Raw genomic sequence first — 13089 nt, forward strand, 5'->3', positions numbered from 1 at the left:
TTTAAGGCATTAAAAAAGTCTGATGTTAGACACACTAAGTTATAAAATAGAGTAGATTAAACTCATTTATCAGAATGATCAAGACCCCAAAATGATAAATGCAAAAGGACAGCAAAATTTCTCAGAGATAAATGATTATGGGAAGAATAAAGTTTGGGTAAAAGAACTGATAAGCCAATAACAGAGAGAGAACTTAGAATATGAATTGAACTAATAAGTAACATTTGCTGAATACATATTTACTTCCCAGTACTTTACATTTGTTGTCTAATTGACTTTTCACAGCAATTCCCATTTTGCAGATGAGGAAATGTGAACATTAAAAGAGTTAACTTAATTGCACAAGGTTATTACAAAAGGACAGTCAGGACTCAACCCTAGTGTATAGGGCACCGAAGACTATGCCTTAACCACTATGCTCTACTGCCTCATTCCTATCACTGCTTATAAAAACAACTATCTTGTTACAAAGTGAACCCACCCATCTTGAGGAGTTACCACACATGACAGAGGATGTTCACGTTCTGCCGAAGTCGGGGGCAGCCATGCTGATGCCTGAGGGGTAGTTACTGCACCATCTAGACTGGACCCTACAAGGGACCGAGCCGAACTCTGTGTCTGAAGGGGGAAAAAAAGATTATAGACAAGCATCTTAGCTAATTTAAACAACTTCCTACCATATTCCTAAGACTTACATTTCTATCACAACTTATATGTACACCCAGAGTATTTCTGCACAAAACTATTTCCAGTCGTGGGTATTACGTATCACTATCCTGTCCCCAGCCCATTCTTCATTGACTAAAACCAAATGTATCTACCCACCTTATTCCACTTTAGTTGGAAGGAAAAAAAACCCACTTGAACAAAAGATCTTTTTGATTAACTAGTCAGGCATGTCTAACCCCAAATCAGGTTGGGATACCACAGTGGTCTAGGGCTTGGAGGTGTATAAAAACATGAGACTGGAAAGGAAAGATAATGAAGGGTGATCATGAAGTCCTTCATCTGAACTGCTGTCAGACACCAAGCAAAGAACACAAGCATCAACCCAACACAATATACACATTCAAGAGGACCCAGGTCATGCTGACAAAAATTCCTTTTGCAGGGAATAAGAGCATATCAATGTCACATTAAATAATTCACTAAAAGTTACTTACACAGGCAATTTTAAGGAGATGCCATATTTCTTTCTGCCTCTTTCCCTGCATAAACATGACAGAATTGTCAGCTTCTTTGATGTTACTGAGGGCCATTTCCACCTTGGGCAGTAGATCAATAATCTTCTGTTTACAGCCCAACAACTTGCTAGAGAGATGAAATCAAAGTCAGACCCTTACACATCCCCCAAGACTCTACAACATACTCCCAAACCCAGGTAAGTAAATAAACCACAATCAGAGGCATATTTAATGTCTGATCTCCAAAGCAATGCACAAAGACAGGACACCTAAATGTACACAGGGGTGGTCAAGATACCCAAGACACTGCCAGAACTCTTCCTGAATCTAATGTATTTATCAAAAGGAATATTATACTTTGGAAGGAATCTGATAAAAATACTCTGGCTTCTGAATAGGAAATAAAATTATTTTTCTACCTCAGATGACCAAACAGCTCCTTCAGAACCCGGTCCTGACTCTGCACAGTATGCACAATGATCTTCACCATCTCCGTGCTGTCACTGTAGGAATGATCTATAAAAGACCTCAGTCAGTGGGTATAACCTCTCTTCTGTATGAACATGTCAGCCTCCAAACAAAAATGCCTAAAAATCTGAAACTAGTTTTAATTGATAACATCTCCACTTAAATTCAAAACTGAGATGATTTTAAGATTATACATCTATAATTATATATCTACAAGTATGTGTTTGTGCATACATAGATACATACATTTATCATTGTATCCTCAGCCACCTTTAACCCATATTAACCCAAGCCTCAGACACATGCAGCCTTTTAGCCAAGAGATCAATCTTTCTTGGGTAATAAACATCATTTATTTAGAAACAGGATAACTTTCACTGCCTCGAAGGAAGGAGGCTCTTGCTTCAACTAGATTGCTTGGATTTTCATGTTTATTCATCTGTTCACTGCCCATAAAAACTTAGAAAAAGCTAGCTGACTTAAGCCAAATCTCATACACTAATGAAAGGACCCAGAGATACCCTTCAAAACAAATCAATTTTTAACTAAAGGTTATCTTGAAGGTACATAATACTTTTTGTTTCTAAAGCATTATACAATACCACACACACACGCACTGAGTTAGTAAAGCTAGGTTTCAACCCCATATTGCAGAAAAGGGAAAGGAGATGGAGAGAGATTAGGTAATTTGCCCAAGTTAGTTGGCCAGGAAAATGTCCAATCTAGAATTCAAGCTTTCCAATTCCCAATCCTATGCTCTTTCCAGTAGCCTATGTTCTGTATTCAACAGATGTTCAAAAAGAATTGTTTTGCCAATGAAGCAAGCAACCAGTGACCAGGTTAGATGAAAGCCTCATTTTCAAGGTAAATTGCTTTGGCCCAGCACATGAGCCTTCTCTCTGACCATTCCACACCTGAACCTGTAGCATCAACTCCCTACCATCCTCTCTAATCTTAACACATTGCGTACCGCATAGAAATCTCTAAGACATACGCCAGGGACCGCACGTTTTTGGGCAAACTGCACATTATTTAAATCATCATAATGCACTTTAGGTGTTGTTTTTCAATAATTATAACATTTTTATTTACAAAAACAATTAAACAATCAAAGTTCCTAGTACTTTTTTAACGTATGGTACTGCGTAAAACATTTTCCTCTATGAAGAGGGACCAAACAAAATTTACATAAGAATCTAGATTTGCTCCTTTTTTTTTAATTGTTTTATTGCTTAAAGTCTTACAAAGGGTATTACGTATGTGTCCTTTTTTTTCCCCCGCCCTTGACAATCCCCTGGCCTCCCCTACCCCCCAGTGTCTTATGTCCATTGGTTATGCTTATATGCATGCATACAAGTCCTTCGGTTGATCTCCTTTTTCCATGGGCGTGAAAAACGAGAACACTCGTGAGCGGTCCTTAACAGATGGCGCGCAAAACACGCGAAAACTCCTGAGCAGTACCAAATGTGTTAAGCAGCACTTATTTTTTTCCAACTTTCCCACATTTTCTTGTTTCCTCTTCCTCTTTGAATCCCCCTTTCCCTCTTTTATTCCTTCCTTTCAAGTTTTCCTTAAAATTTTTTTAATCTCAATTTTCTTGTAACTTTGCCTTCCTAATCTCTTAAATTCTCACAAACTAAAAGCTGTTACATGTACATATCTCAATTGAAATACCAAAACTGGAACTTATTCTGCAGCTGTTTTAAAATCTAATCCCTAGGATTTGTTAGGCTGGGGATGGTTTCTTAAAATGCCTTTGTGTACTATGATGAAAGTGTCTTACCTGGAGGTCTGTGCTTTAACTGCTTATACAGATCAATGGCACGCTGTTCCCTACAAAAGAGAAAATATGTTTCTATGTGAAGATAATTTAATGACTCTAATAATCCACAACTTGAAATGAATAATATTATTTGAAGAGAATAATGATCCAATTTTAAAGTATATATTGCCAACGAATACTTTACAGAGAATTTCACTGAGTGATAAGCAAGATCTTAAAATGCAAAGTGTAATACACTTCTTATCTGCTGTGGTCTACCACCACATATCTGATCCTTGCACCAGAAACACTTAAATGTGCAAAAATTATGGCTTGTGATTAGAGACAAATATCTGAAGTTTCTAATCCAAACATTTAGGAAGTTTACCTCACTTAGGGCACTTAATAGGCAATACCTATGGTAAGTAGGGAAATAGTTTGGAACTTAGAATACTTGAAAAATTCTTAACAGTCACATTGAAAAGATTCTTTGATTAAAATAGCAGAGGTCAACCCTAAGAGTTATTTCCAAAATTTCCAGTGATGAAGAAAAAACTTCCCTTTTAAAAATGATGCCAAGATATTTGGGGAAAGAAAAACTATAGAAAATAAACACATATAGACTAAATATGCCAGAAATACACAGAAGGAGTGATCTGCTACAAAAAATTATAAATACCAATACCAACGACTTGAGTATGTCCTTACAGAGATTCCATCAAGTCTCCCTGACGTCTCCCATAAGGGCTTTTCTGTAGCTCCATGATTTCAGTGTGCAGGCACATGATCTGGTCCTCCAGGTATCCAATGACACCTACCTACAGTATGATGAAACGTAAAAGGAATGACAGGCTCACCACCACACAATACAGAGAAGAACTCAGACAAAGAATGACTCCTGAAGAGGAGAAATAAATGATTTAATAGGAAATACTGATTTTATGTAAGTCTTTTATCTTTCAGATTCTGACAATCTTTCACAAGAGAACATACTTATTCCTAGCTTCTCACTTTTCTCTCCTAACAACAATAAACTACTAGCATTTACTTTCTCCTCCTGAGAAGTAAAAGAATAGGTGTCACTAACAACACAGAGAGAAAATGACCATCAAAACCACTTCATCTCACTTCTATGATTTTCATTGCCTCTTCTTCCCAACTGCCTTGAAATAAGAATGATAAAGACACTGGATTTCCCACCCCAGGATACTAACTGTCCCACCCGTGTTTTTAGGGTAAGTTTTCACACCAAGGACAACAACAATTTAGTGGGACCATAGACAAATGTAAGGAAGGAATCTGTCACCTAGAGAATAACCTATACCTAATGTGACCATATAATTTATTGTCCAAACCTGCATAACGTTGACAATGAAAGTACCATTGATAAGTATGGCAAGACAGGTGCAAATGGACTGACCTAGGTAAATCAGGATGTGCAGCCATCCTATCTAAACCAGTCGTATATCACTGTTGTTTTACAGTGATAACTGCCACTTATTACTTATTACCATTCAATCTGCATAACCTTACTAGAAAAGGTATGTATAGTCCCCATAATATAATATGGAAACTGAAGCTCATGGAGGCTTTAGTTTACTAGTAGTCTCATTTGTCCAACACCTTTATTTTTATCCACTATATACACAAAACACCTTTATTTTTTTCCACTATATCAACTATAGATAGTTGATATTCAGGAATGACATGAAAGATACTCTACATATCAAAACCAAAGAAAGTTTCTAAGGGAGACCTCAGAAATAAGTAAACACACAGAACGAGCTCAGTGATTTTACCTCAGCATAATGGATAGCCTTTTCTTCCATTTCCTTCCATGCTTTTAACATTTTTTCTGAGGCTAAAAAAAAAAGTTTTAATTGGTTATTTCAGAAACAGTCATAGTTTTAATTAGTGACCTACCTACCTCCATGACTGTCAACATCAAAAATGGTGTTATGGGTTGTGTCCCCCCAAAAGTTATGCTGAAACCCTAACTCAGTACATCAGAATGTGCCCTTATTTACAAATAGGGTCACTGCAGATAGTTGGCTAAATTAACGTGAGGTCAATCTGGAGTAGGTGGACAGTTAATCCAGTATAACTAGGGTCCTTAAAAGAAGAGAAGAGAGACAGAGATGCAGATATACGAAGGGAGAGTTCCATTTGACGACAGAGGCAGAGACTAAAGTGCTACAGCTGCAAGCCGAGGAATGCCAAGGACTGCTGATAAACATCCCGGAAGCCAGGAAGAAGCAAGGAAGGATTCCTCTCCACAAGTTTCAGAGGGATCATGGTCATGCCAACACCTTGAGAGTAGACTTTTAGCCTCTGGAACTGTCAGATGCTAAATTTCTGGGGTTTTTTATGTTTTTAAAAAATATATATTTTTATTGATTTTAGAGAGGAAGGGAGAGGGAGAAAGAGATAGAAATATCAGTGATGAGAGCGAATCATTGGTTGGCTGCCTCTTGCACACCCACCAGGCATATGCCCTGACTGTGAATCAAACAGGTGACCTCCTGGTTCCTGGGTCGATGCTCAACAGTTGAGCCATACCCAGCTAGGCAATTTCTGTTATTTTATGCCACCCAATTCATAGTAATTTGTTATGGCATCCCTAGGACACTAATACAGATGGTTTTATCTTTCAAAAGAAGAAATAAAATTATTTAAATGATACATGAAAATGACTTTTTAAAAATCAAACATTATAAAAGGATATAAAAAAGAAAATCTTCCTCCTCTCCACACTCCATCCTATGGGATCTTAATTTAATGTTATACAGACACATACCCTTTCCTTCACAAGTGAGACTATCTATACATGCCTGCCTTACTTTGCTTTTATTCCCCAAATTAAAACATCACTGCCATTAAAGATCCAAGTGATCTTTTAATATCAGCACATGTATGTCTACCTCACTCTTTTTTTTTTTTTGAGTGATACCTATGTATTTAATCTTAAATATAGCTGATATGGATTCTTTCTACTTTACTTTCTTTTAACCGCTGTATCAGATATACAACTGACAAGATAAGTCAAAATAATTTGATGAAATAATGTTTTGCCATTAACCAGAATACCTATAATACATAACTAGAAATAAAACATCAATCATAACCAGCTCTAGTGGGTAAATTTATTCACCCACCTGGACACTGCTGATCACTTATTCTAAGATACACACACCTTATTCAAGACAAGTATACAAACCAGATAAAAAAAGGATTTGTTTCAATGGAAAAAACAAACAGAAATGCTGGTGGTGACCTCTTCAATTTATTATTTGATTTTAACTCTGCTCTTTACATTTCCTTAGTGTATCTGAAGGGAGATAAGCTTGAAGTCAAATACTGAAAAATAAAAAAGTGGGACTTACATAGTAGGTGGTTTGGGAAAAAACACAGAATTATTTGTGTTGTTATTTACAGAAAGATAAGTAGTTTAGGATTTCCCTGGCTAAGAAGTCACTCCAATATGGATTTTGTATCTACCTATCTATATAAAAGCCTAAGCAAATGTCTGACTGGTAGCTATGATGTGCACTGACCACCAGGGGGCAGACGCTCAACACAGGAGCTGCCAAGCTGTGGTGACTTGACAGCTGCAGTCTTGGGTGACATACCTGGAACCAGAGAGGAAGGAGCCCGATTCCAGGGTGCATCACCCAACAATCGCCCTCTCGCAATCCAGGGCCCCTTAGGGGATGTTGGAGAGCCGGTTTTGGCTTGTTCCCCGCAGGCCAGGCCGAGGGACCACACCAGTGCACGAATCCGTGCACTGGGCCTCTAGTTTTTTATATGGAGCTTGAAAATCATAAATTCTTAAATCACTTTTGTATTTTTCAGGAGCTAAACAACTTAACTTTGGTCCAATTCGGGGAGGGGAAGATTCCTGTTAAGTTGTTCAACTAAACGTTAAAATAAAAGCTAATGTTCAAAACAAACATGTCTCTTATTCTAATCTTGAACGCAAGAGAAACAATTGATACAAGGCAAGGAGGCAAAATAGCAGAGGGCTGCAAAAGACTAGACCCTTATTTCAAATACTTTACCCCAAAACTTACATATGCCATAAGTCATCTGCTCACTATATCTTTCCAAGTCAAGCTGAATGCTTTTGTGAAAAAACTCCAGTTTAGCTTTCAGTTGCTGAGATGCTGAGATCAAAGCGTTCTTCATTTTTGTCAAGTTAGTATTATATCTAAGAAGACTTAACCTAAACCATAGCCAAAAAAAAAAAATTTAAAAATTAACATTTCATGAATATTGAACAAAAATTTAAAAACTATATTGCCAATCAGAAAGGATATATGCACCCCTATGTTCATAGCAGCACAATTCACCATAGCTAAGATTTGGAAACAGCCTAAGTGCCCATCAGCAGATGAGTGGATTAGAAAACTGTGGTACATATACACAATGGAATACTATGCTGCGGTAAAAAAAAGGAACTCTTGCCTTTTGCAACAGCATGGATGGAACTGGAGAGCATTATGCTAAGTGAAATAAGCCAGTCAGAGAAAGATAAATACCACATGATCTCACTCATTTGTGGATTATAGAGAACAACATAGACTGATGAAAAGGGACAGACCCAAAGACTGAGAAACAGCGATCAGGCTATCAATCCCCAGAAGGAAAGTAGGGGAGGGCGGGGGTAAGGGGAAGAGATCAACCGAAGGACTTGTATACATGTATATAAGCCAAACCAATGGACATGGACAACAGAGGGATGGGAGCATGAGTTTGTGTGTGGGGGGGAGGTTGGGGGTTAATGGGGGGGATGAGGACACATTTGTAATACCTTAACTAATAATAAAAAAAATATATGTAAAAAAACAAACAAACAAACAAACAAAACTATATTGCCATAAGCCCAATGCCTAAGTTTCTATTATCAATCTATGAGAAATAGCTGATCTATAGAATCTAGTCTCTAAAGACTTTCTGTTTGTGGCAACACAGTTTCTTTTATACTAAGATGTTCTGCTCAAAAACTACTCTCAAGCCATTGCAACTGAATGGTTTCATACCATTAGTATGAAGTCTATAAGTCTGATCAGAAAATTACATTTCAAATTGGTCCAATATTTTAGTATTGCATGAAAAAATTATTTGTGAAAACTGGCAAGATTAATTCTTGAACGTTAATGTGCATGACGTTGTCACTGTAAACAACAGAATCCACTTACATTGCTGCTCTTTGTCCCTGAAAGAGCCTGCTGTAGTCCTCTTTTAGCCCAGACACATAGTGCACTGCTTCAGCCCATACTTTACGCAGCTGTATAATTGGAAGCTGTATTTTGCTGTCCCGTACTATAGGTAAGAGAGAAAAAGAGACTTTTTAAGAGTTACTTTTTAAGATTTTAGAGTTCATTAATCATTCTTTGATTTCCAATCCTTACAAATATCATTCCCATGGATGCTAGAAAGAACCACTTGTCACTGTTTCATTCAGTTCAACATACATTTACTGAGCACCTGTAATACACAAACCCTGCTCCCGATACAAGGGAAAATAAAGATAAGACATAATCACTACATAATCCCAAAGCTTGAGATTATTCCTATAATCTGTTTCTTTTTCTTGCTTTCCTTCAACCTGGAATACTGTTTTTTTCTTTTGCTAATATAAATTCTGTATTCTTTCAATTTTTAAATCAAGTCCCATCTCTTCCACAATCTTCTATGGTCTTTTCTGCCTCTGAATAATGAATTGTTAGCTCCTGAACTGCCAACTCAGCTTCAGGAAAACATACAGAGTAAATAGCAGCTTAATAAGATATGCTTTCTTATCTATTTATAATTCTCTTGCTCTTTCTTTGGTAAAGGGAATACTACTTTCTAAAATCATGGCAAGTGTGGATGTTTGTTAAGTTCAATGAAATGCCATTTTAATGTTTTGAAATTATGTAGATGTGAAAGAGTTATCCTATACTCTAAAGTGGCAATTATATTGTTATTCTTTTCGAATGAAAACTTTCAGAGAAAGGTTGCTACACTAGGGTTCATAATGAAAAAACAGATTATCTGAAGCAGACTTCAAAAATATAAAGTTCCATATCTAAAAAAATCTTTGCCTCCCTAATAATTATTAATAGCCTTGATTAATCTTTCTTCTTATATGATCACACTTATTGCTGAGGTTTCCTACAGTAAACAAAACACTTTTTTAAAAAGAGTCTTGAAGGGAAGCCTGGCCAAAATAAACAATTTCAATCTCCCCCCCCCCCCACCCACCCTCTCTCTCTCTCTCTCTCAATAAAGTCTGAAAGGACTTAAGAAATCATACCCAGTAGCAAGAAGCGCACCTAGTGTCCCAATTGTTTTCTAATACTGTTCTCCAAAAAAGGTACCAAGGTATCTTGGAAAAATGGCTGATTCTAGCACTGGGGCAGGAAATATACAAGTTGAGCCTGGAATAGATTGTGTAGTGCCAGGAAGTAAGGAAGTACTAAAAGAAAGAAAATTCTCATGGATAAGGCAAGTAAAAGAGGCAAGGAAGCCAATTAAAAGAGCTTCTCACCCGGCCAGCATAGCTCAGTGGTATGAGTGTTGACCTATGAACCAGAAGGTCATGGTTCCATTCCTGGTCAGGGTATATGCCCATGTTGCAGGCTCGATCCCCAGTGTGGGGCATGTAGGAGTCAGCTGATCAATGATTATCTCTCATCATTTATGTTTCTATCTCTCCCTCCCTCTCCATTCCTCTCTGAAATCAATAAAAACATATTTTTAAAAAGTAAAAAAACTTCTAATGGCTAAAGCTGCAGCGATTTTAATAAAATAAATAAACTAGTATGAGATTAAAATTCAAAGTAAAAAATAAATATCTATGAATCTACCTGTCTATATAATAACAGGCTAACATGCAACTAGACCAAATAGCGGAACAACCGAACAACCAGTCGCTATGATGTGCGCTGACCACCAGGAGGCATGCAGGAACATGGCAGGCGTTGGCCGTGGCAGGATAGTGGAGGAGCAGATGAGTGGGGGCACCAGACCAGGTGGGGGTGCTGGTCGCTGTCATCGGGGCGAGCCTCTGGTGGTTACTGAAAATTCCTTGCTCCCCTGTGCCGCAGTCCTGCCCAGCGCTTGCACCTGCTGTTGGCGCCAACCCCACTTGCACCAGTGATGGTGCCAGAGCTGCTGCTCTCACGCACTGATGGCGCTGGCCCCGCTCGCACTTGCTCTTGGCACTGGCCCCAATCACTCCACGCCATCAGTGGGTGGAAGCAGGGCTGGCGCCATCAGCATGTGGGAGCAGTGATGGTGGGAGCGAGGCTGCTGGCAGACAGGGAACTGGGGGCGTGGCAGGAGGGGCTGGGCGGGGGCACGGAGGATGGGCTGAGACCCGCCCCTGTGCCTACCGCAGCCTCAGAGCCACAGTTCCTTTCAAGGTGCACGAATTCATGCACTGGCCCCCTAGGATTGATATAATTGAATAAATTAATAAATGGAAGAGACAAATCTTGTATCCAGAAAAATTTCAAATAAATTATGTAGGTGTCCTACCTTAAAGGAAGGGGAGTATAACTTCCCACTCCTTAAATGTGGGTTCCATATAGTGACTTCCTTCCAAAGAGTACAGCATTGGAAGGAGGATTGGGGGAGACTAAACTACACAGTGGGAAAACCTGACGAACACCACTTTAGCCAACTGATCAAGGATCACAACAACAGCATACATAATGTTGATGGTTTGTACCCTTTATATAATGTGACTAGAGGCCCGATGCACGAAATTCATGCAAGAGTAGGACTTCCTTTCCGCGGCTGTGGGCACTGGCTTCCCTCCGGCACCTGGGACCCGGGCTTCCCTCTGGCCACCAACAGGCACCGGGACCTGGGCTTCCATCACAGCCCAGCTTTGTCTGGAAGGTCGTCCGGGAGGACGTCCAGTCTACTTAGCATATTACACTTTTATTATTATAGATAAGAACGGTACTTCTGTGATCTTTCTCTCAAAAACCCATAATCTTAGTCTAATCATGAAGGGGGGAAAATTAGACAAATTGCAACAGAGGGGCATCCTACAAAATACTTGACCAGTACTCCTCAAAACAGTCAAAGTCATAAAAAACAAGGAAAGTTTGAGAAACTGTCACAGCCAAGAAAAGCCTAAGGAGAATGACAACTAAATGCAATGTGGTATCCTGGATGAGATCCTAGAACAGATAAAGGACACCAGATAAAAACTAAGGAAATCTGAATAAAATATGGACTTTAGTTAATAATAAATATTGGCTCATTTATTGTAACACTAATGTAAGATGTTACAAATGAGGAGAGGGATAACATGAGAACTCTGTACTACTACCTGATCATTTTTTTCTGTAAATTTGTCCTTTAAAAACTAATTAAAAGGTAACAAAAGAAAGATTAAATAATTTTAGGCATTATGCACAATTTTCTTGATTTTACAATTTTGTGCTTGATTTTAGTTTGGGGTAGATAGAAATTGACAGCTACCTTCTTCAAAAGTAAAGAATAATTCTCACAGAATAAATGAAAACAATTGAACATTAAGCAGTATTTATAGAATAAAATGAAATATTTGAGCATGCTTAAATGAAAAATAAACTAAAAGTAGGCTTAAAGAATAATGGAGATTCATTCATCCGTGAGAGGGTTATCCTAAGGAAAGTAAGTCTTTTCCCAAATGAGGGATCTGGTGGTGATTTAAAACCTACCTTTTCACATTCCAAACTATAGAAATTTTTCACCATAAATAGTAAGCTAAAGTATGAGATACAAAACAAAAACACCTAAAACCATTTCTACTAATCATGTTCAATCAAATGGTATCATTTCAGGTTTAAATCTCAGTCAGTAAATGGACTAGACTTACCAATATAATTTACAGAGTCAGATAAACTTCTGGAAGCAAATGGTCCGTCATATACAGTTTTACTTTTATCAAACAAATAAACCATATAGCTATCACAGCCTCTCTGAAAAACAAAGAAACAATTTTTTAAAATACACTTGATAATCATAGGTTCTCCAAGTACCAGTGAAATGCAAATGAACAAGGTCAATGTTCATTAGCATACTTTGTTTAGGAAAAATAAATAACTTTAGTATGGGTTAGTGTGAAAACAATCACCAGACCCAAAAGGACAAAAGCAAAAAAAGTTATAACAACATATACCCATATAATTGGAACATTATTTAGTAATAGAAAGGAATGAAGTACAGATTCATACTATGACAAGAATGAACCTTAAAAAGTCTGACACAAGAGACTATAGGTTGTATGGTCCCTTTATGTGAAATGTTCAGAAAAGGCAAATCTATAGATATATAAAGTAAATTAGTGATTGCCTTGGGTGGGCAGAATGGAGATTAACAGTTAATGGACATGAAGAATCTTACTGAGATGGAAATGTTTTAAGGCTGATTCATGGTGATGGCTACACAATTAAGTAAATTTGCTAAGACAAAAACCAAAAAAACCCTAAATTATACACTTGAAATGGATAAGCTATTTAATATTTAAATATGCCTCAATAAAGTCAAATAAAATGAAAAAAGAGTCATGACCACAATCATATTTTATCATCTACCTATCCTCTGGCAGGACCTATAAGACTGCTGTTCTAATTTTAGGATTCTAGGTTTCAATTACAAAAAGGAGAAAAAAGAAGGAGGAGAGAGTTAGCT

The 13089-nt window shown here is 37.7% G+C and overlaps 2 protein-coding genes across 12 annotated transcripts in view; one reads left to right on the plus strand and one right to left on the minus strand.

The window, feature by feature from the left end:
- Positions 1 to 13089, plus strand: part of LOC132214241 (histone lysine acetyltransferase CREBBP-like) — a 390706-nt gene that overhangs the window by 181892 nt on the left and 195725 nt on the right. The gene's annotated exons all lie outside the window — the stretch shown is intronic.
- The window catches only part of CHUK (component of inhibitor of nuclear factor kappa B kinase complex), a 33459-nt gene that overhangs the window by 3634 nt on the left and 16736 nt on the right, over positions 1 to 13089 (minus strand). For 2 of the 11 annotated variants that reach the window (XM_059661043.1, XM_059661044.1), the window contains exons 11-19: positions 12275 to 12377; positions 8613 to 8736; positions 7485 to 7636; positions 5214 to 5275; positions 4123 to 4232; positions 3436 to 3485; positions 1604 to 1700; positions 1164 to 1311; positions 482 to 618 (exon numbers count right to left, since the gene is read on the minus strand). In XM_059661043.1, coding sequence (XP_059517026.1) covers positions 482 to 618; positions 1164 to 1311; positions 1604 to 1700; positions 3436 to 3485; positions 4123 to 4232; positions 5214 to 5275; positions 7485 to 7636; positions 8613 to 8736; positions 12275 to 12377 — 983 coding nt within the window. The remainder of the gene's footprint in view (positions 1 to 481; positions 619 to 1163; positions 1312 to 1603; positions 1701 to 3435; positions 3486 to 4122; positions 4233 to 5213; positions 5276 to 7484; positions 7637 to 8612; positions 8737 to 12274; positions 12378 to 13089) is intronic. The other 9 variants (XR_009448235.1, XR_009448236.1, XM_059661049.1 and 6 more) reach the window with 7 other exon arrangements.

This window comes from Myotis daubentonii, chromosome 13, assembly GCF_963259705.1.
Source record: "Myotis daubentonii chromosome 13, mMyoDau2.1, whole genome shotgun sequence".
In the NCBI taxonomy this organism is placed as follows: domain Eukaryota; kingdom Metazoa; phylum Chordata; class Mammalia; order Chiroptera; family Vespertilionidae; genus Myotis; species Myotis daubentonii.